Below are 24,137 nucleotides of genomic sequence, written 5' to 3' on the forward strand. Positions count from 1 at the left end.
CGGACTCGGCGCCAGGTCACGTGCGTTGGTGACAACCTCTCGCAGGGCGGCCCCGGGGCCCCCGCGCCGCCGATTGGTGGGGGCCGGGCCTGGCGCGGCCTGGGCGGGGCGGCCAGGCGGGCCGGACCCGCGGGCGGAGCAGCCGATCAGCTGTTCCGAGCGCAGCACAACAACAAAAGGAGAGAGACGGCCCGGCGGCGGCCAGCGGCGCAGCAATAGAAGAGCCGGAGCCGCCTGGCGCGCGCCGTCCGGGGCCAGAGCGTGGGCGCAGCCGGCCGGCCACAGCTACCTACCTCAGCTGCCCCGCGCAGCCCGGCGCGGGTGGCCGCGTCCCCCTCGGAGGGAGGTGTTTGCCCTCCCCGCTGCACACTCCCCTGCGAGTGGGACCCACGTAAGTGCGGGCGGGGCCGGCGTCCCGGGCGCCCAGCTCCTGGTCGGTCCCCGGGCCCCGTCCGGCCGCGCGCCCTGCCCTCGGGGCCCTCCCGGTGCCTTGGCTTCCTCCCCTCGCTGCCGCCGCGCCGCCCACTCCTCGGCGGGTCCCACTGAGTGGACCCGGGCCGACCGAGCTTCGGCTGGGCGGCGGTTGAGTGTTTGGTTTCTGCCTCCTCCCCCGAACACGGCCTGTTTTCTTTGCCGCGGCGGGTCCTCCTCCGCTTTCTCCTCCTCCTCCTCACTCCACTCCTCCTCCTGCACTCGGCCGTTGGTCTGGGGCTGCCCGGTCGGGACTCGGCGGCCGGGGTTCCGGGCTCGGGGAGGAGCGGCCGCTACCGCCCTGGGACTCATCCCTCTAAGCCAGGGCGGTTTGGACTCCCGGTCCCGCTTCTTCGCCCCTCCTCCCCTGCCCCGACCCAGTGCTCCTCTACTTGCCTTTCCTGGTACAGGGTCGCGCATGGTAGCACTATAGGCCCACCCAGCAACCGGCCCCTGCCTAAGTGCCGGTTTGCCCGTTGCAGGTTCCTTGACCTGATTTTGATCGTACACTTAACTGTTGAGGTTGCACCTGTGAAAAGAACACTTTGCTTGCCCGTCAGAATAAATATCATACTTAGTTTGATCACTCATGTTTATTGAGCGTTTACTATGCCGAGCGCTTTGCATGCATTATCCCAATAATCCTATGAAGTAGGCCTTTTTATTTTATGGATAGGAAACCTGAGGCACAGAGAAATTATTTACTCAAGACCAAAGCCAAACCCATTGCCATCCAGTCGATTCCGACTCATAGCGACCCTTCAGGACAGAGCAGAACTGCCCCATAGCGTTTCTAAGGCTGTAAATCTTTATGGAAGCAGACTGCCACATCTTTCTCCAGAGTAGTGACTGGTGGGTTCCAACCACCGACCTTTCCGTTAGCACCGGAGCTCTTCAACCACTGCGCCACCAGGGCTGCTTTACTCAGGACAACACAGCCAGTTAAGAGGAAATGGTGTTTTCTATTTCAGTGCTACAGATGAATTTTATGTAGGGGTTTTTCGTTTTTATTGTATTGCCTAATTACCATCTATATTAATTCCAATTTAGAGTAAGGGAGGGCCTCTTTCCAACTGTAACTCTTAATGATGTGGGCATCCGTTGTTAAGACAGTCTTATTACATGCAAAGTAGCTTTGGAAAAAGGAGGAAAAAAGTGACCGATGAGGTCATTTGAACAGAGGCAATGGTGAGTGCCCTAGGACCCTGAAATCACTTGCTTGGGAACTGAAACAGTCTTCATCTGCAGGTGTGAAAAGTGCTGGGATGCTTTTGATTTTTAAGTTGCAGCCACTTTAATTTTGAAACTGGCAGGGTAATTATCAAAGGCCGAGCCTGGAACCAGGACTCGACTCATTTCTATGACAAGATCTCTTTTGTTTTCTCACCTGTCTTTTGTTCTATTTCTCTTTGGAGTCCTGCTTTCAAAATTCAAGGTTAATGGGCTATGAATTACCACTTATTGCTATCTCTGTCCACTGTCATTTAAGCCTTCAGGACAGTCAGTGTCAGGTCTCCCGGGGGCATAATAACCTCAGCAGTAGCTGGCTGAAGAGACTGGGTAGAAGTGGACGAGGAAAGCCAACTTTCTTGGCTTAGTATTTCTGCAGTTCAAAAATCGATTTTAACATTACTTGAATCAGCACATTTATTTTTCTAAACTGATGAGAGAGGGTGAGATATAAAAGAGAAACCTGACGCCACTTTTCAACAAAGGTGTGTGAGTTGAGCCACCTGATATTCTGAAAACTGTCAAGAAACCACACCTGTATACGTATTTAGAAGTTAGGTCATCAAAGTTGTGCTGGTTTTTTTTTTTTTTTACTTCTTGTTTTTTGGAGCCGCCTACTGGCAGCCAAAACCAACTGAAACACACAGTTCTACAAAGTGGATAGAACCAGTGCTGAGGCTGGCAGAAGCCTGAGAGGTCATGGGTGGGGAAAAGCAAGGCACTTGGAATCAGACACACATGGACTCCAATCCTGGCACAGCCAGGCCTGCTCTGTCACTTTTTAACAAGTTATTTAGTGTCTGAGCCTCAGTTTCCTCACTAGTAAAATGGAACAGGTACTTCAAGTGCCTGTCATATACAGTATGCATTTAGTCAACTGTAGCTTAAATTATTATATAGACATCTTCCAGATGAAGAAACTCAGACTCAGATGCTAAATGACTTGCCCACAGTCACACAACTAGCTTGTAATGAACTGGTAGTTAATATTTACTATGTGCCTGATAGATATCAGGCACATACCACATGGCACTATGAAGTAGGACTGTATTACTCCAGTTTACAGATGAGAAAACTGAGGCACAGAGAGATTACTAAATATCTTAAGTCCATATAGGTTTTAAGTAGCAGGGCGAATATTTCAGACAGAGCAGGCTAACTCCAGAGCCAGCCTTTAGCTCGGTTGCCTGTCTCAAAAATGAGAAAATAAATTACACTAACAAGCATTTCCAGAGCAGCAATTCCCTAGTCTGGAAGGTCAACTAGAATGCTTTTGCCCATAAATACTAAACAGCTACCTTTTTCTGCTCACAAAGCATTTCTACCCATGTCATATGAAAAAATTTTGATGATGACATGTTAAGTAACAGACCAGGATACAAAATCGTACATTCACTAGACTACAGCTGTGATAAAAAGAAACCTTATGTGTAGGAGAAAAGGCTAGCAGAAAATGAATCAGTATGCTAACGGTGATTGTAACAAGGCTCTGGAAGAATAAGTGATTGTTTTCCTTACTTTCTAAGCTTTCTATAACTTGGTTTTATTCATTTTATAATGAAAATGACATAATCTCTTTAAGGGAGTGGTGACAGATCTGGAGCCAAGCAGAACAGAGACAAAGCTGCCTTCTTGAAATGCTGGGCCCAGACACTTTGTTTCTTTCTCCAGTGGAGTGAGACTGCTAGACTGCTGGGCTGAGGTGGTTACAGCTGAAAGTTTGCAGGGGTGGCAGAGAACTGCAGGGCTACCCCACCTAGCCTTCTTTGCCAAATCCAAGAGTTGTATTTGTAAATTGGTCCTCCTGGGACACATGCTTTCTCTGGAATTTTCACTTTAGTTTTACCATTTCCTTAGAGTTGTGGATGTTCAAAAGTCAGTGACCATGTGGTGAGAGGAATGAAGTCTGAAGCTTTACTTGGCCTTTTAGCTCCTCATTGAACCAGTCTCCTCCAGAGCCTCCATTCCTGGGCAGGAGCCAAGGTCAAGAGTAGCAGTTACTGGGCAGGAACAGCACCTGGGTCATCAGTGAGAGGATAGGCCATTAAGGTTTTAGAGAGATTTTTCTGAAACAGCACTGCCCAATGGAAATATATAGTGTGAGCCATAAGTATGTTTGAATGTTTTAGCAGCTACAGTAAAAAAGCAAAAAACAGGTGATACTAACTTTACTAATATAGTTCCAAAATTATTTCAACAACTAATATGTAATTAATCAGATAGTTAACATTTTTTGTACTAAATCTTTTAAATCCAATGTATATTACACATCTCAATTTGAATGCAAAAATTTCATTGGAGATCCTTGGTCTGTATTTAGATGTCATAAAATTTACAGTTGAAAAAGTAGATTCACAAACCCAAATTCTTCCAAACATGCTTAAGTTTTCAAGAAATCGAATCAATTAGCCTTTACTAAATTTCAATAAATTAAAATTAAGGAGTTCCTCAAGTCAGACTAGTCACCTAATATAGCTGGTGGCTAACATGTTGGCCATCGAGGTCCTTTAGCATATTGGGCTCCATGTCCTTTGTGCAACCTACAGAAAGCAGGGCCAAAGGAGCTTTGCTTTATGTAGTTAGCCCAAACTGGCATTTTCATTGTGTTTAGAAGTTTGCAGACAAAGGGAGTGAGGAGGTGATCAACACAGTCTCATCTTTCTAGTTATGAAACCAAGGTTCAGAAGGGCTACACTGTTTAGTTCCAGCCACCTGTGGAAAAGCCAGAGCCAGAACCCTGTTTGCTGGTACCCAGGCCATCGCTATTTCCACCCCTCTCCAAAGCTCCATTCTATGTCCTTCCCAAAAAGCCTTAACAGGTGTGTCGTGTAAATACCAGGTGAGATGAGGACTGAGCTCTTCGTTGCCTGGCTAGGGTTCTGAACACTCTGCCCACCTGAAGTTGGTTGCCCTTGCAGAAGACATGGGACATCTGGAAGCAGCATCTGACTTCAGGAAACCAAGAGGATGACTGTACTACTCCTTAGAAAGCTTGTCCGGAGAAGCCTTTTCTGTGGTAGAGTTGTGTATATTCCAGGCATAGCTCGCTTCTGTACATGGGTTTGGAGCTGTAGCCAGAGTGGGCAGTTGCATTTGTGAGGCCAGCAGCAGCCCCAACCACAGTGGCCCCAGCAGTGTTTTCTGCCTTATAGGTGCCACTTGTCTGGCTTGGACCCCAGTGCCTTGCCTTCACACAGCATCACAGGTGGAGGACAAGGTGTTCTTTCAGGAGGAGCAGGGGTTCCCTCTCCACCCAGCAGCTGTGGCTTCTTAGCTGTTGCAGGGGCAGAGTTCAGCCTTGTACTCTGGAGAATTGGGATTCTTTTCTCAACTGGTTCAGCAGACACAGACCCTGTGATAGCTCATCTTTGGGGATATAATGTATTATACAGCTCACATTTCTTCTGATTTCTCTTACACGCAACATAAAGCTGAATGTGGGTTCTCATACTACAGCTGCAGCTTTCATACTTTGGTCCTGTTGCCATCCAGAAGGGTTTCAGGAAGACTGGTTATGCAAGTGACACTTCCTGTTTACCCACTTTAATAATTAATGGCTGAGGATGAATTGTGACCATAATAGTATTCAAATGTCATGTATTTGAAACATTTTACTCTCAAAGGAGTGTGCCAAACAATTGTAGCGGTCCAATTTGCACACAAAGAATTGAACCAGGGGTCTCATCAGCTATAGATCTAAAACATTTTATAAAGATTGTTTTGAAAGTGAAATGTCAGGAGTCTGAAGTTATGGATTCAAGGCTGATACTTGTGATAAAAATAAGTGTCATTTAGTGAAGTGCTCTTCGCCATTCTGATGATCTCATGCACTCTAAGGCTTTTGTCATCCTCCTTGTGTTGATGACTCCCAAATCTCTGCCCCCAGTGGAGACCTTACTCCTGGACCCCAGAGCCTTCTATTCAGTTGCCTGTAAGACATCTCTAGCTGTATGAATGCAGATTTCCCAAATTCAGCATGTCCCAAATGACCACATGTACCTTCTGCATTATTTCTATCCTGCTAGATGGTCTCACCATTCCCTCAGTTGGCCAGGCTGGAAACTTCGGTCATCCTTGCCTTCTCTCCCCCTTTAACTTCTGGCTGACAAGGCTCTGTAAGTTCTAATGTCTGCTCAGCTCTCAGTCTTCCTCTCATGACCCTCCATTTGGATTTTGAGCCAAACTAAATGTGCCACATTCTCACTCACATGCCGGCTTTCAACACATAGGGTTCCTTCTCCCTCTTCCTCCATTGTGCGTCTTTTCAGCCATTCAGCATTGAAGCCATTTATTCCAGGAGGCTTTCCTTGTACCCAGGTTAGGCCTGAGGAACACATAGTGCTTCCCTTCCTTGGCATTCATCACACTTGGTAACTTCCTTTGTTACACTTTTGTGGGAGGGCTTTTTTCACTGGCATCTCCCCTGTGTTTACTATGCTGTATGCCTAATACATACTCAGTTAATATTTGTAGAATAGTAATAGCTGACATTGAGAACTTTGTGCTAAGTCCCTAGCTAAGTATGTTGCCTGCATTATCTCATTTCAACAAGAGAAGGATTAGGGAGACCGACCTTCTAGAAGGAGATTGTTGGAAAAGTCCTGGAGAGATACTGGGTTGGCTTAAAGTGGGATGTGAGTGATGGAGAAAAGTAGGTGGATCATGCTATACATGTGGCTAGGGTCAACAGGACTTGGTGATGTTTGGACGAGGGGTTGGATGTGGAGCAGGGAGGATGGTGGAAAGGAGAAAAAGGAGTCATGGATAAATGGTGGGTTTTTGGCTTAATAGCTGCTGGTTACTGTTTTACTGAGAAGGGAAGGAATGAGTGTAAGTTTGTGGGGGAAAAAAAATGAAAGGTTCTCTTTGGGCATTAGATTTGACATGCTTATCAGGTAGCCAGGTAGAGATGGATATATAAATCTGGAACTCTAGAATAAGATCAGGCAGGGCTGGAGTTCCTCATTTAGAAGTCACCTCTGAAGTAGTTTAACTTCCTAACTCATATAGTGAGTAACCGGCAGACCCAAGATTTGAACCGAGGCACCCTGCCTGCAGCTCCTACCTGCTTAGCCACTATACAAAGAACGGATGTTTCCAGTTCTGTGCACTGCCAGCTCAGTTTTCTACAGTGTTTCTCCATACCAGTTGTAGGAATTGCTTTGAAGGTTAAAAGTATGGTGTAATTATAGATTTTAAATATAATTAGGTGTGCTTAAGGTTATATATATAAAGTGCAGAGCAGAAGGGGAAATGAGCCAGGGAAAGATGAGGGCCTGGCACAATGGTGGCCACCACACACTCTTGCTGGATTCAGTTGAAGACTTCTGGCAGTTAAATATCATCCTTCCTTTTTTATTCCAAGACTTGAGACTCCTAAGATCTTTACAGGCTACATCTGAGTACTCAAATCACAATGTTTTGTAAAAGAAAAGCATTGCCTTTCTTGTGTTTGACTCTTGCAGAAAGGGAACAGCTGTAGAATGTAGGCTAAGGCATGTTGTTTCTTCTAAGGGTACGTTTTTGTGTATGTGTGTGCCTATGTCTGTGTCCTTTTAAAGCCCACACACACATATAAATAACTGATTTGAAATAGCCTTTTTCTGTTTCATTTTAGGGATAATGACTCTTCTTGATTCTCACCTAAGTTGAATAAGCATCCTGTGCACTTTACTCTCCTGTCAGTGCCATTGGGCTGACTGAAGACAGGGTTTTGAAATCTCAACTGTAAAGACATCCAGCCAAAGTCTCAATCTTGCCTTAACAATGTTCCAGAGGCTGAATAAAATGTTTGTGGGTGAAGTCAATTCTTCTTCCAACAAAGAGCCAGAATTTAGTGAGAAAGAAGATGATGAATGGATTCTTGTTGACTTCATAGGTAAGGTATTATTAGTGGCTAGTCTTCATAGTACAAGTGGAAAGTTCTGCATCTCCATTTTTGCATACATAAACTAGTAACTGCAACTTTTTAAGCCTTAAAAGTAAATAAACAAGAGTCTAAAACAAATTGCAGGAAACAGCCTGTGCTAGATGATCGTCAGTGCAGACCTTCCAGTTTTCCAACTCTTCCATCTTTTTCAAATTAGAGGCACTTGAGTAGAAAACCCTCATATTAGACAAGCAGTACCCCATTTGGTTCATTATTTGTTTATTCAATAGGGAAACCTTAAAACCATTCCTACAAAGCCAGCATAATCCATCTCACACACATTAAATGCTCAGAAATTGTTTTATGATCATCATATGAGTGAATATAAATGTTTTTTTTTTTTTCAACCTAAATAAAGAGAGGTATGTGAGCATCAGCTAACAGTATCATCTCTTTTCTCTGTGCTCTGAATTCGATGGGTGGCTCCATAATGATGAATCAACGTGATAATCGTCCTCCCATGGGACTGTTTGACAACACGTGGATTACGATTTAGACACTTGTACCGGGTTCTCGGCAGAGGAAGAGGAGGAAGACGACGAGGACATCAGTGAAGAGTCACATACTGAGCATCCTTCAGTCTTTTCCTGTTTACCTGCGTCTCTTGAGTGCTTGGCTGATACAAATGATTCCTGCATCCTCCAGTTTGAGTCCTGTCCAATGGAGGAGAGCTGGTTTATCACCCCTCCCCCGTGTTTTACTGCAGGTGGGTTAACCACTATTAAGGTGGAAACCAGTCCTATGGAAAACCTTCTCATCGAACATCCCAGCATGTCTGTGTATGCTGTGCACAACTCCTGCCCCAGTCTCAATGAGGCCAGCTGTGGGACTGACGAATTTCACAATCCAAGTAGTCCCAGGTACGTTGTATTTTCCTTTCTCCACAGGCAGTCAAGATTCTATTTATTTCCACTACAATTCAAAGCTAAGTTTTTGAAAGATGTAATTTTGTTAAATAATCATGAAAGCATGTATATAGTGCACAGGGTGGGTGATGTTATGAAAAAAATTGTTCATTTTAGATATTTAAAAAATTTAGTTGTAGTGTGGCCCCAGCTATATAATAGAAAGTTGTCTCATTTATAATATTCTGTTTCTGAGTGTAAAGAAAAGTATCTTAGTAACAGTGGCGTGTTACACTGGATTATTTCAGGTGTCAAATCTGACTAGAATACTATGTCTTAAATTCTTATTTTCTTTCAGATATTCCTAGCTAGGTCACATCAAATGGGGTTTAACAGAGAAATCTTAAGTGAAAGTAAAATGACAGTTTACCAAAACATTTTACTCAAAGAGTTGCATTTTGCTGTACTAAGGAAAGATTTCACACCCAAACGATGTTTTGTTGTTGTTTGGGGGACCCAAGTGGTCTGAAAAGTTCTGCTGAATGGCAGATAGGTTGGGGGCATGGGCAGATTGAGAGGAGGGTACTTGGTCAGTGAAGATTGGTAGGTTCCAAAACAAACGTATAGATACTCTGTGGACTTTATCCAGAGAATATATTCATGATGCCTTCACCCACTGAAATAAAGCCCATTATCGTGTTACTTAGCTCAAACTCTAGCTAGTCCCTAATGCATGTTACCAGAATGCTCCCTATGGTGTTAACTTATTTTGGGGATGCTGGCAGTAACTTAATTGCCTCTCCTTAGGTCAAGGGTACAAGTAAAATTGGATGCTTGAGAGCAGTTCAGAATATTCATATGATTAGTGCTGTCATCCAAAAGGCCCTCTTTTTGGATTGCCTAGGCTCTGACCCTACTAACTGGACCACTGTCTGTGTATATATCTCTTACTGTTTCCTGTTTGCCAAACACAAACTTGGCCCAAGCAGCTCATTAATTTGTTAACTTTACCAGAGTTTGCTGCACTGTAAAATCTCAGTATTGTAGATGATCATTTATGAGGATAAACATATGCCTGTACCAAGAAGAAAAACAATTTGCTTGTATACTTACATGATGCCAGGCTTTATACTGCATAAGAGCTCCGATGGGAAACATGCCATTGTACATCTTGCCGAGCTTATGAGGTCAGCATTTTAGGCTTTTGAACAAAAAATTTTGAATATACTCTTTTTTTTTTGGAGGTTGGGATTGATTTAATTGCTTTATAGTTGCTTCAGATTAATTTTTTCTGTTCTTAAAAATTCTTCCCACCTGAGCCTGATCTCACCTCTGGAGAATTCCATTTAAGAAGTTAGCATGATTTTTAATAGTCACTTTAAATCTACTGGCATTCGTGTATTTACTTTCAGTGTGTAAAGTATATATATACTTTCAACAGCTTTGTAAAATAACCTATTATAGAAACAGTATATGTGTATTGCAGGAAAAAAGAAATGCAGTATGCAAAAATTTAAAAAATTTTAATGATATCATTACCTAGATATGAATACCATTAACACCTCAGGGCATATCATAGCCTTCCAGATTGTTATATACATGTGTATACACACACACAAATATTTTTAACCTAAATGAGATTATGCTGTATGTACTACTTTAAAATCTTCTTTAGGCAATGATCCTCTACCTTTTTGTTTCAGTAAATTTTCACTTCACCTATACTTAGATTCCCCCAGTAGAGCTAAGAATATTTCATCTAGTTTGTCCAAACCAGTATCCAGTTCAGGGCCACGCACTGCACCTGGTTGTTGTATGTTTCCAGTTTCAATGCTGTGAAAATGTTCATTTTTTGTATCTTGATTGTTTTTATATTCATATGTTACAGATATAACATATAGGATAGTTAAATAAGTATTTTCCATATATAAAGGATCAAAGTAATACACTGAACTTTGTATGATTTCTTTCTGCACATAGGAAAGTCCTGCAAATGGTTACAGTTATAGTAACTTTTTTTTTTCTTGGATGTGAAATTCTGATCAGAAAAGCCTACTAAATCAAGATAGAAATCAGGTGTTAGCCAAAATTAAGAGGATGGCTATGAAGGAAACATCTATATTTTCTGACCAGGAAAGAAATCATATGTCTTTCAAAGGTTAGGTTGCTTCCGTCTTGTCTATCCTTGTCTACCATAAAACACATAAAAGTAAGGTGCTTTGTAATTACAAATGGCTTCAAAGTGTGCATTTTATTGCAATTTAGCCTTTATAAATATTGTTTGTGCTATCATAATCATATGTAATATATGTGCCTTTAATGACCCGTAGTAAACTAGTTTAATAGAGAAGTTAACCACATCCTTAGAGTAAAATTAAAATAACATTTTAAATCTTACTAGTGGTTTAATAGTCACCATTTAACATTTGTAGGGCCAGGAAAAGCTGCTTATAAGACTCACTGGCACAGAGTAAGTATATTCACTTTGAGACTGTGTAGTATGTGTTATCAGTCTGCAGAGGTAGCCTAAGGACTTAAGATGCCCGCCATTTTCTTTTTACTACTTTCTTCTTCTTTCTACTAGTTTCCTAATGTGACCTGCTTTAATTCTATTTAAAGTGCAATATCATATATTAAAAAAAGATCATGTTTTCCCCAAGTGATTATAGGAGAATATTTAACTGCCCTTCCTGTGTAAATAACCCTTAAAAATCTTAAAACCCTTCATGTTATATATTAATATAGTTTATAGCAATCCTATTTGGTTAGCTTTTAATATTGAAAACATATAATAGCCATACTGTTCATAGCCATATTTTAAGATTATACATTCTTCAAAGGTCTTTATAACATTGCCATTCCAAAATATGCCCTGTTGTGATATGAATAAAAACTTAAACATTGTGTTCTATAATAAGCAGTAGCTTCTTAACTAGAAGAATGTTGAGTAGAACTTCCTTATGCATATATGTATTACATACAGATTCAAAGCTGTGTCCTAGAACATTTGAAGGAAGGTGCCGTTGGCACAATGCATCGGTATTAACCCTGCTTCATTACCATAGTCTTTGGAGGAAGACCTGTACTGGAATCCTGGTTCAGTCAGTTAATAACTGTGACCTTAACATATCTGAGCCTCAGCTTTCCCATTAGTAAAATATGGGAATAAAAATATTTACCTTTTAAGATTATGGTGAGAATTAAAATACACAGTATTTACAAAGGAGTTTGCAAATGTAGATATTCAAATATTTTCCTTCCAGAAAAGCATAGGTGAGTTTATGCTATAGTTGAAATTCAGAGTGTAAAAGCATTGTTTTATGATACAATCTATTTAATTAACCACCTGTGGATTATAATAGCATTATTTCTAGTAAAATTTGGCTGCTTCTTTCCACTGCTGTTACTTTAAACCTAAAGGCTTTTTAGTTGGTTTCTTGTTAATCATTGTTGTCACAAAATATAATTTGTGTCAGCCATAAGACACTAAGCTCTCTTCAACCATAGACAAATTAGTGTGGCAAATTGAATTGCTAAGTAACTTCCAATTTTATTTTTTAAATAATATAATAGCTATTTTAATACATATGAAGACCCTGGTGGCGTAGTGGTTAAGAGCTACGGCTGCTAAGCAAAAGGTCAGCAGTTGGAATCCACCAGGCGCTCCTTGGAAACCCTATGGGGCAGTTCTACTCTGTCCTATAGGGTCTCTATGAGTTAGAATCAACTCAACGGCAATGGGTTTGGTTTTAGGTTTTTTTTTTTTGTAGTAATATTACAATAGAAGAAATACTAAGGGTGACAGACATTTGTACATAATATAGATTCACTATAATATAATATGTAATATAATAGTTTAGTGTAATATATGACATGTAACAATAATATAAACTGATAACAGATGTGCTGTATATGTGAGTCAGGGACCGCAAACAGCATTGTAGACAGTGATAGGATTTTCCAAAATATGAAAAAATCTTGGTAAAAGATTTGGAGAGATGACTGTGCATTGTTATTTGGAAATTTTACTGATCTCATTATTAGCATACTGTTAATACATTCCCACTTTTTTTTCTGTTTCAGAGTGGAAGCTCAGAATGAAATGGGGCAGCACATTCATTGCTATGTTGCAGCTTTTCTGGAACAACCCAAGAGCTTTCGCCCTTCCCAGTGGATAAAAGAACATAGTGAAAGACCGTCTCTGAACAGAAATAGCCTTCGTCGCCAAAATCTTACCAGGGATTGCCACTCTCGGCAAGTCAAGCACAACGGCTGGGTTGTTCATCAGCCCTGCCCACGGCAGTACAATTACTAAGAATTTCAGATTCTGTTGGTTGGCTTCTCTTGGTTTGTGCGTGGATGCGTGTGGATGTACAATGAAGATGCTATCTCTTTACAGCCAACTGATGACCAATCACACAGTTTTATCGGTGTGTTTAGACACTATCTTGAAAACCAGATTTACATGCTTATATATCACATAATGCCTTTCTCTTAGCATTTACTTTTTTTGTAAAACTTTTCAGAATGTTTTTGGAAACATATCAACATAATTACAGTGTTTGGGGCTGTCTTTAAATCTATTAAGGCGTACGAGAGCTAGTCGGCATTTTAAAGACATTTCTTCCCAAGTCCGAGAACAGGCATCTTTCGATTTTGTTTTATATTACGTAATCTTTTGAGTAAGCAAAAATTTGTTCTCAGGGTCAGCCATACACTTTATTGACCAGTACTTGATAATCTTTTCTGTATATAACAAATACATTTTACACACTAACATGAGCATTAACAGGTGACAGCTGCCATGGATATGATGGAATTATGGCTGAACTTTCTTTTGAAAGAAAACTTGATATATTTCTCTGTGTGGGTTTTTTTTTTTTTTTCCGGGTTAGTGATGCAGTTCATTTTGGAGTTCAGGTACATTAAGTTTTAGTGAACAGTGCATTCAGTAATTCTAATGTGACTATGTGACGTGGTACAGACATTACAGGTATCATGGGACAAAAGCGTTCGTCTCACATGCAGAGGATTAAATTAAACCTGTGAAATTATATTTGGAAAAATGTATGTCTTTAACTCACCCATTAGCCCAGTATTTTGTTTTTTGATTCTTTCCTGTCAGCTCTGCACAACCCCTCTCCTCCCCCATCAGCTGTAAATTCAGAAATATTCCTCCAGGTAATTAAGTGACTTCATATTTATATCTGCCCAAAGAAGAAGAGATAGGCTTTGTATTTCCAGATACAGTGATAAATCCTCCTCCAAGGTGGCGCGTCCTGCCAAGTGGCAAACACGGGGGATAGAAAGGGGTGTGGTGACAGCGTTTCATAGCATGTAAGCAAAGAGCAACAAGTTGGCTTCCTTGAGTTTTCATTCTTTGTTTTACTTGGGCTTCAGGCAAAATCTGTAACCACTCTGGCCTCTGTTTCCTTCATCAGCAGGGGAGTAATAATTTACCTCCCTCACAGAGTTGTTGTGAGGACTGTGTACTGATTTGAAGTGGGGGTATGTGCTGCCCAGAACTGGACCCTGTGTGAAATTCCGAAGGCCTCTCTACTGATAATCTGGTGATAGGGGTGGGGCCTGTGGTAATTTTTCTGCCACAACTGTTCTTCAGAATTGGTGCTTAATGAGGCCAGGTGCAGGGTTCGATTCACACGTAGGCCAGTTACCTTGACAGAGAAAATCTATTTCCTTACCTCTAGCCAGTCACTTTATATTTTAGCAGTTGTGATGGGTTTTCCCATCCACACTCACTGATTCCCCCTTGAAATTAAGCAAACACATTTAAAATCAAAAGCACAATCTACTGACAGTAGGATCAGCTTCATAAACAGCTTATTTTTCCAACTCCTCTGCAACCGAGTTAAATAGTACACGTCTATAAAATGTTTCCAAGAAAAAAAAATATAGCTATATGAAGTATTATTAATAGTTTTCAATGACCCTGTAGCAGTTTGATGCAGGGAACCATGGGAGGCTTTTTTTTTTTTCCTTTTTCAGTGAAGAGCTGTGCTCTTTTCTGACTAGACTGGAGTGGTTGGAATTGGAAGAGGTCAAATAGTGTTGCTAGGTGGTTGTGGTAGGTTGTTCTTCCACTGGCTGCGATACAGTGCCAGGAAAGTTTCATTAGAACAAGAGTCTAGATTCCCCTCTTCTCTCTTTATTCGCCTTCGGTTTTGACTACATCCATTTATTTATTTGTTTTCTAATTAGGAGCCAAGGCTGTAAAGTTTTGTGGAACTGAGCTAGAAGTTATTTTGTGACTATTTGTGTTTACCAGAGTTGGGAGATAAGGTAGCCTTTTCCTAAAAGTATATTTTACACCATGTCAGTTATAGGGCCATATGTTGGTAACTTGAAAATAGACCAGCTCAATGTTTTCTGGATGTAAGCCTCTGAACACATGGGGGTCTCTTCCATACATTACGTGCAAGTTGTTAGTACCTCAAAAGCTGCAGAAGTTCGGCTATGAGAATTAGTTGGACAGCATGAATTGATTTGTATATAAAACTGCAATGGAAGGTCTTTTTTTTTTTTTCTTCTTCTTCCAATTTCCTGATCCCTTAAATACATCTCCATCTCCATCAGTTATATTGACTTTTTGTTTGCCTCATCTGGGCCTAGTTTTATATGCTTTATATCTGGAAAACAAATGATTTCAGTCATTGGGAATTTTTTTTTTTTTTTTTAGGGTAAGGGTTACCACACTGTGATATCACACTGTGGTTCATGTATCGGTATCTAAAGTTTCTGTCTACAGTTGGCACATGTAAGAACTGAAGAAAATGGTTTACATAATTCAGTTGAAGTTCTTGGTTATTAGATGTTTATCAGACATCTACTGTGTGCAAGACACAAGGCCAATAACACAGAATTATGCTGGCCTATTGTGTTGTGTTGTATTAAGTATTCTTTGAAACATGGCCAAAATGCATTTTATTGTATGAGTTGATTATTATTTTTGCTGTTGTAAATATTAGTGGGCTTTTGCTGGGTTAGTGTACTTCAGTGCATATCCCTTAAAATCCAAGCATTTAGAAATAAGACCCTTCTGAATTTAGCAGGTATGACAGTTTCTAAATTAACATAGAATGTTAACTTAGAAAAAGCCTGGAAGACGTGATGCGCACACACAGTGCTTCATGTATGAGTTTATTAGTTTTTAGAGTGCGCCATGTTCTCAATGTTTGTTTTTGTTAATAAAATATTTTATAAGGTATAACATATGTTTATTACTTTTTCTTCAACTAACTGATTTATGTACTGCACTGTAAGTTGAAGGTGAACCATTCTTTATCTTCCATGGCAGTACATTTATATGGCTGTTTGTGCGTGTGGGGTAGGGTCTACAGAAGATGCAAAGTGATTGGATTTTTGGCTGCAGGGAGACTTTTTTTTTAACATTCATTTCTTGTACATTTTTCTGATTCCCATGCAAACTGTTCCTGTTTACATACCCTTCCTTTTTATCAGTCCTTCCATTCTAGTGAGAAGACAGTTTGCTTAAAATTTGAGAGGGCCTTGTGGCATTCCCTGTTGTTTCTTACTTCTCAAATCTGTGTAGTACACTGATTTGTAATCTTCGTGTCTTTGTTGAATCTGAGTTTGTTATTTCTCTTCCTCCTCAAGAAAATGATATTGCCTCTATATAACTCTTAAGAAAAAAGGGCAAGGAGGGGAGTATCTTTGTGACTGTCATCTTTTTAGTTGCAAACAACAAAAATGAAGGACTCCAACTAGAAGACAGACATTTAAATTTAAATAGAATAGTGGAGAGAGTTTAAGAGTTTCCAAGTATTAGTTTTTGTTTTTAGAATCAGTTAAGAGACCGCTCCTTGTGCTAGGAGATACTAGTATGTATTTATAACGTTACCTTAAAATTATCTTTTTGTCTTATAAGGCCCATACATACTGGTTAAATTCTTTTAAAAACTGGGCTACTATCATGGATGGTTTCACTGCTGTCAGCCATGCTGATGTATTATAAATGTCATCCCTGTCTACTTAGTTTATAGTGCTTTAAATTTTATATAAAATGCTTTATTTAGAAAACCTACATACTTTTACATACTACAATGGTGTCAGCCTTGCTGTGTACCAATTTCACTTGAAATTTGACACCAATTAAAGTGGTTTGGGTGGGGAGAGAAGTACAAGAAAGCATACAGATAAGGAAGGATATCTTTTTTTATTTGCAACAGTATCCTTTATGTGGGAGGAGAAGTTACTATTCAGAGAAAGGCAGCTTAAATGGATAATGTTTTGTATATCGTTAAGAAATTTTCTTACATTTTTTAAAATTGTGTAATTGTTAATTGCCCAGTATTGTTCTGTGTTTGCCTAAAGTTTTAGTATTTTTTTCTCTAACTAGGTAGACTTCTAAAAACCAAACCAGTACGTGGGGAGGTTAGATATGTGTTTTCAGGCTTGGTGTGTATGAGTTGTTTTGTTTGCTTTTTGGTTGTTTTCCTCCACAGGTTTTGAACTTTAATCAATAATCGTGTGCATTATTTAAAAAAAAATTAAAAGTGACTTTGGTTTTTTCCTTAAGTAAAATTGTGAACACTTTTCAAGGGCAGGACATAAGTTATGGAGACTGAGTAGTATTGTAGATTATACTACGTGCCTTGTTAATGTGTTTCTGGACACAATTTCTTTTCAGCAACTTGAAAACTCAAAAGGGACATTTGGTTAGATTATATACTGTATATCAATCTATGCATAAATGGCAGCTTGTTTTCTTGAGCCACTGTCTAAATTGTTTTTTCTGTTTTTATAGAAATTTTTTATACTGATTGGTTCATGGGTGGGCCAGTTTTATATACAGACTGAACAAAACAGCACTTTGCCAAAAATAAGTGTAGCGTTGCTTAAACATTGTGTATTAACACCAGTTCTTTGTAATTCGGTTCAGTGGTGCATTTTGCACTACCTGGAAATTATGGTTTTTAATCTGTCAGTAAATAAAATGTCCTTTAACTTCACATTTGTCAGATTCTCTTACTTTATCTTTATCATCATTAGTCTTAAAACTAGAGAAACTTAATAAACTAGTTGCTGTTTAGTTTTACTTTTTTAAAAGATATGCTTAATATGCACTTTTTAAAAACTTGTGTAAAGTTACTATATTAAAGTTCTAACCTAAAATGAATAATCATGCATACTCCCAAAGGGGAACATAAATTGGAATGTGACCCCCAGCCACTACTTTCTACCTCCAATCACTCTATGTTAAAAAGCAAACAATTTAATAGAGTGGTTCTTTTTGTTGGCTAGCTTGGAGAAATCTCAATGGATCTCCTCAGATAAATGCAGGCACAATCTAACATTAACATGATAGGGCAATATGACCTTCCCCTGATGCCTAATGTCCCCTATTACGGAGTCCTAGTAAACATTCAGAGTACTTGAATAGGAGGCCCAAAGAATAACTCCCACATGAATGAATCCTTGAAGAAAATCAGCATTCTAGAACTGTAGCCTGTCACAAGTCAGGTTTTTATTATCTGAGTTCCTGAGTTGAGATGATGGCTTGGGGGCAGTGTGAGTAGGAGCCACCCCAAAGATGAAATAAGGTCATGAAAGTTTACCTGGAAAAGAGCAACTTGAAAGAGGCTACTTTGGCTGCTAAATTTAGAGAGAGAGCTTACTGAGCCCACTGACAAGGTGATTAGAATGTCTAAGGAATCCAGTGGCTCGATCCTTTCTCAAGGGCAATGACTGCATGGAGTCTAAAAGTAGGAGACTCAAAGTGAACGTGTCTTGTGACAATGGACCCTCTATACAGTTCCCCTGCTGCACTCTTCCAGACCCCTAACCCAGTGCTTATTAAACTTCAATATGAAAAGAAATCACCTGGGGAATCTCATTAAAAATACAGATTTCTAACCTCCAGGTGCGCCGTATGCTTTGAGCAGCAAAGCCCTCATCCATTGGTTCTCAAACCTTAGCATACATCAGAATACCTGAAGAATGTGTTAAAAACAGATTGCTGGATCCCACCTCCAAAGTTGCTAATTCAGTAGGTCTGGAATGGGGCTCGAGAATGTGTGTTTCTAGCAATTTCCAGGTGAGGCTGTCTCTGCTGGTCCAGGGAACACACTTTGAGACCACTGCTCTAACCCACTGCTGGCCTATCTCTCAAAAGCTGATTTTGTCTTTTATTTCAAAGAGACAATTGAGGCTGTCAGGTGAGAAGACCTAAGTGGACTCCTGTGGCACCTACTCTTCCCTTATTGCAGCAATCATCACAGTTGTAGTATGTTCATTATTAAGAAAAACATCGAGTAAAGCAGAGATTGTTTTGGGAACATTCTGCATCCATTCCCCTTCTCTTGACAATAGCATTCCAATTTTCTTTTGGGGATCTACTGTTCTTCTTTGCATGATCCATGTTAGTTTCAGATGGTGTTAACTACTCCAAGTTCCAAGACAGCCTACAAATTAGACATGGCCAATCAGATATGGTTTTCACTGGCTAATTCTTTTTGGAAGTAGACTGCCAGGTCCTTCTTCCTTTGTCTTAGTGTGGAAGCTCAATTGAAATCTGTCCGCCATGGATGACCCTGTTGGTATCTGAATACCGGTGGCATAGCTTCCAGCATCACAGCAACATGCAAACGCCCACAGTACGACAAACTGATAGACACTGAGTCATTATACCAAAAAGAATTGTCAACATTCAACCATTTCAAGAGATAGCATATAATCAGGAACCAATGGTACCAAAGGAAGAAGTCCAAGCTGCACTGAAGGTACTGGTGAAAAACAAGGCTCCAGGAAGTGACGGAATATCACTTAAGATGTTTCAACAAACAGATCCAGTGCTGGAAGCGCTCACTCGTCTATGCCAGGAAATTTGGAAGACAGCTACCTGGCCAACTGATTAGAAGAGATCCATATTTATGCCTATTCCCAAGAAAGGTGATCCAACTCAATGCAGATATTATCGAATAACATCAATATAACAAGTAAAATTTTGCTGAAGATCATTCAAAAGCGGTTTCAGCAGTATTTCGACAAGGAACTGCCAGAAATTTAGGTCAGATTCAGAACCAGGGATATCACTGCTGATGTCAGATTCTGGTTGAAAGCAGAGAATACCAGAAAGATGTTTACCTGTGTTTTATTGACTATGCAAAGGCATTTGATTGTGTGGATCATAACAAATTATGGATAACATTTCGAAGAATGGGAAGTCAGGAAAGGTGTGCATCAGGGTTGTATCCTATCACCATACCTGTTCAATCTGTATGCTGAGCAGATAATCCGAGAGGCTGGACTATATGAAGAAGAACAGGGCATCGGGATTGGAGAAAGACTCATTAACAACCTGTGTTATGCAGATGATATTACCTTGCTTGCTGAAAGTAAAGAAGACTTGAAGCACTTACTGATAAAGATCACAGCCTTCAGTATGGATTACACCTCAACATAAAGAAAACAAAAATTCTCACAACTGGACCGATACGCGACATCATGGTAAATGGAGAAAAGACTGAAGTTGTCAAGGATTTCATTTTACTTGGATCCCCAATCAACACTCATGGAAGCAGTTGTCAAGAAATCAAGAGACCCATCGCGTTGGGCAAATCTGCTGCGAAAGACCTCTTTAAAGTTGAAAAGCAAAGATGTCTCCTTGAAGACTAAGGTGCATCAGACCCAAGCCATGGTATTTTCAATAGTTAATGAGTAAGGAAGACTGAAGAATTGGCGCCTTTGAATTGTGGTATTGGCGAAGAATACTGAATATACCATGGACTGCCAAAAGAACGAGCAGGTCTGTCCTGGAAGAGATACAACCAGAATGTTCCTTAGAAGCAAGGATGGCGAGACTCTTGTCTAACATACTCTGGACGTGTTATAAGGAGGGATCTGTCCCTGTAGAAGCATGCTTGGTAGAGTACAGGGTCAGCAAAAAAAAGGAAAAGCCTCAACAAGATGGATTGACACCGTGGCTGCAACAATGGGCTTAAGCATAAAAATGATTGTGAGCATGGCGAAGGGCCGGGCAGTGTTTCATTCTGAAGTACATAGGGTCACTATGAGTCGGAACCAACTTGATGGGACCTAATAACAGCAACAACAACAATCAGATATGGCATGCCCTTGGTCACTGTGATTGGCTCAGGGATAGGACTGTGACCCAATCAAAGCCAACGAGATGTACTGAAATCCTTACCGGGCCTGCTGGGAGAGAGGCTGTGTCTCATTTTCCACTTCAGTCAAGAACACACGAATCTAGAACCACAGCAACTATTTTGCCCCACAAGGGGAGAGGTTATCAGAGACAGAGCAAATGCACAGGAAATAAAAGAGGGAGGAGGAGAAGCCTTGACCTAGTGACAGTATGAATATCTTGATCAAATTCTACCCTTGGACTTTGCCGTTAGGTGAGCTAAAATATCTCTTCTTGCTTAAATTAGTTTGGGTTGGAATCTCTATCACTTGTGACTAGGCCATTTCTATAGCCCCTTGGCTCCCAGTAAAAAAATTAGAGTACTTTTCCTCTAGTCTCCCAGAGCAGGAGAGGATATAGGTACTTAAATGTAGAGATTGGACCTAACGAGTGTCTGAGCCTATGAACAGGAAGAGGAATTAAAGGCTTTCATTTATACAGAGGCCCAGGCTTGGTTAAACATAGTACACCAAATGAGAGATCACTGTGGGAGGCCTACAGAGGTTGGTCGGTATGCAACATAGCTTTTGGAGCAGCAGTGAGCTCTTCAGGGGCAGCCAGGGGTCAGTGGGGTGGAGCTCTAAGCGGCATCCCAGAGAACCCTATGCCTAAGGATGGGCATTCAGCAGCACCGGGTTGCAGTAGCAATGACAGCAGCCACTGGGGACTCAAGTCCATGTCCAGCCCTTCCCCTTGTTTTTTGCAACCCATACTGGGATCCTTGTATGATCTTGGGGGAGACGGCACAGGGACTCCAATAATTGCTGCAGTTGGCTTTCCCTCAGGTCAGTAAGAGGGGTGCTTGGAGCTGACTAAATTTTACTTGTAATATGTCTTAACAAACAGTATTAAATGGATTAAAATTTTCACCTGCTAGACTATACTTAGGGTTGCTATGAGTCAGAATCGACTCAACGGCAGTGGGTTTGGTTTTTGGTTTTTATACTTGTCTAATGATCTGCTTTCTGTGCTAGATATTATATCCTCTCTGGATTTTCTACAGTGTTTCTTTGTCTTCACTATCCTCACTGTAGTATTATCATGTTTATCACTGTCTTAGGCTGGGTTCTCTAGAGAAGCAAAACCAGTGAAGCGCATATATACATATATATGTGTGTGAGAGAGAGAGATTTATCTGAAGGAAATGGCTCATGTGGTTGTAGAGGCTGGCAAGTTCCAAGTCTGTGGGTCAGACATCAGCCTGGAGGTTTCTCTTGACTCACGGAGCTGTAGGGACTCACAAACCCAAGATTGGCAGGTCAGATGGCAGGCTGCTGGCTCACGGGTGTGGAGGCTGAAGAATCCAAGATCAGCAGGTAAGGCAGCAGGCTGCTGGCTCACAGGCTGTGGAGGCTGACATATCCCAAGATTGGCAGGCAATATGGCAGGCCACTGGCTTAAGTCCCAAGAACTGGAGGTCAGATGATGAGTCAGATGCTGGATCCAGAACAAGCAAAAGCCAGCAAGCTTTACCAAAAGGTCCATATATATTGGATGCCCTTTGAAATCTTCTGTTCAGTTCTTTTACTTCATCAATTCTTCCTTTTGCTTTAGCTGCTCGATGCTCAAGAGCAAGTTTCAGAGTCTCCTCTGACATCCATCTTGGTCTTTTCTTTCCCGGCTTTTCAGTGGCATCTTGCTTTCTTCGTGGATGACGTCCTTGATGTCATTCCACAACTCGTCTGGTCTGCGGTCACTACTGTTCAATGCGACAAATCTATTCTTCAGATGGTCTCTAAATTCAGGTGGGATATACTCAAGGTCATATTTTGGCTCTCGTGGACTTGTTCTGATTTTCTTCAGTTTCAGCTTGAACTTGCATATGAGCAATTGATGGTCTGTTCCACAGTTGGCCCCTGGCCTTGTTCTGACTGATGATATTGAGCTTTTCCATCGTCTCTTTCCACAGATGTAGTCAATTTAATTTCTGTGTGTTCCATCGGGCAAGGTCCATGTGTATAGTCACCGTCTATGTGGGTGAAAGAAGGTATTTGCAATGAAGAAGTCATTGGTCTTGCAAAATTCTATCATTTGATCTCCAACATTGTTTCTATCACCAAGGCCATATTTTCCAATTACGGATCCTTCTTTGTTTCCAACTGTTGCATTCCAATCGCCAGTAATTATCAATGCATCTTGATTGCATGTTTGATCAATTTCAGCAGCAGCTGATAAAAATCTATTTCTTCATCTTTGGCCCTAGCGGTTGCTGCGTAAATTTGAATAATAGTCGTATTAACTGGTCTTCCTTGTAGGCGTATGGATATTATCCTATCACTGACAGCGTTGTACTTCAGAATAGATCTTGAAACGTTCTTTTTGACGATGAAAGCGACACCATTCCTCTTCGAGGTGTCATTCCCAGCATAGTAGACTACGTGATTGTCTGATTCAAAATGGCCAATACTAGTCCATTTCAGCTCACTAATAATGCCTAGGATACTGATGTTTACGTGTTATTTCGTTTTTGATGATTTCCAATTTTCCTAGATTCATACTTCATACATTCCGTGTTCCGACTGTTAATGGATGTTTGCAGCTGTTTCTTCTCATTTTGAGTCCTGCCACATCAGCAAATGAAGGTCCTGAAAGCTTTACTCCATCCACGTTATTAAGGTCGACTGTACTTTGAGGAGGCAGCTCTTCCCCAGTCATCTTTTGAGTGCCTTCCAACCTGGGGGGCTCATCTTCCAGCACTATATCAGACAATGTTCTGCTGCTATTCATAAGGTTTTCACTGGCTAATGCTCTTCAGAAGTAGACTGCCAGGTCCTTCTTCCTAGCCTGTCCTAGTCTGGAAGCTCAGCTGAAACCTGTCCTCCATGGGTGACCCTGCTGGTATCTGAATACCAGTGGCATAGCTTCCAGCATCATAGCAACACACAACCCCCCCACAGTACGACAATCTGACACACATGAGAAGACAAGGTAAAGTATTATAATGACAAGTGCAAAGAGCTGGAGATGGAAAACCAAAAGGGAAGAACACGCTCAGCATTTCTCAAGCTGAAAGAACTGAAGAAAAAAATTCAAGCCTCGAGTTGCAATAGTGAAGGATTCCATGGGGAAAATATTAAACGACGCAGGAAGCATCAAAAGAACTTGGAAGGAATACACAGAGTCATTATACCAAAAAGAATTAGTGGATATTCAACCATTTCAAGAGGTGGTATATGATCAGAAACTGATGGTACTGAAGGAAGAAGTCCAAGCTGCTCTGAAGGCACTGCCGAAAAACAAGGCTCCAGGAATTGATGGAATATCAATTGAGATGTTTCAACCAACAGATGCAACGCTGGAGGTGCTCACTCGTCTATGCCAAGAAATATGGAAGACAGCTTCCTGGCCAACTGACTGGAAGAGATCCATATTTATGCCTATTCCCAAGAAAGGTGATCCAACCAAATGTGGAAATTATTGAACAAATCACTAATATCACACACAAGCAAAATTTTGCTGAAGAACATTCAAAAACGGC

At 40.9% G+C, this 24,137-nt stretch overlaps 1 protein-coding gene across 2 annotated transcripts; it reads left to right on the forward strand.

The window, feature by feature from the left end:
• The first annotated feature begins 301 nt into the window (after positions 1-301).
• Positions 302-17,465, forward strand: TP53INP1 (tumor protein p53 inducible nuclear protein 1). 2 transcript variants are annotated; one of them, XM_049853803.1, is made up of 5 exons: positions 302-391; positions 7,319-7,579; positions 8,127-8,490; positions 10,908-10,945; positions 12,559-12,648. In XM_049853803.1, exons 2-4 carry the CDS (start codon positions 7,468-7,470, stop codon positions 10,927-10,929), a joined length of 498 nt encoding a protein of 165 aa, XP_049709760.1. In that variant the 5' UTR covers positions 302-391; positions 7,319-7,467; the 3' UTR covers positions 10,930-10,945; positions 12,559-12,648. The 2 variants fall into 2 exon arrangements, with proteins under 2 accessions (XP_049709760.1, XP_049709759.1); XM_049853802.1 differs by lacking the exon at positions 10,908-10,945 and having other exon boundaries at positions 12,559-17,465.
• Positions 17,466-24,137: the final 6,672 nt, after the last annotated feature.

Source organism: Elephas maximus, chromosome 15 (genome assembly GCF_024166365.1).
Source record: "Elephas maximus indicus isolate mEleMax1 chromosome 15, mEleMax1 primary haplotype, whole genome shotgun sequence".
NCBI classification, from domain to species: Eukaryota; Metazoa; Chordata; class Mammalia; order Proboscidea; family Elephantidae; genus Elephas; species Elephas maximus.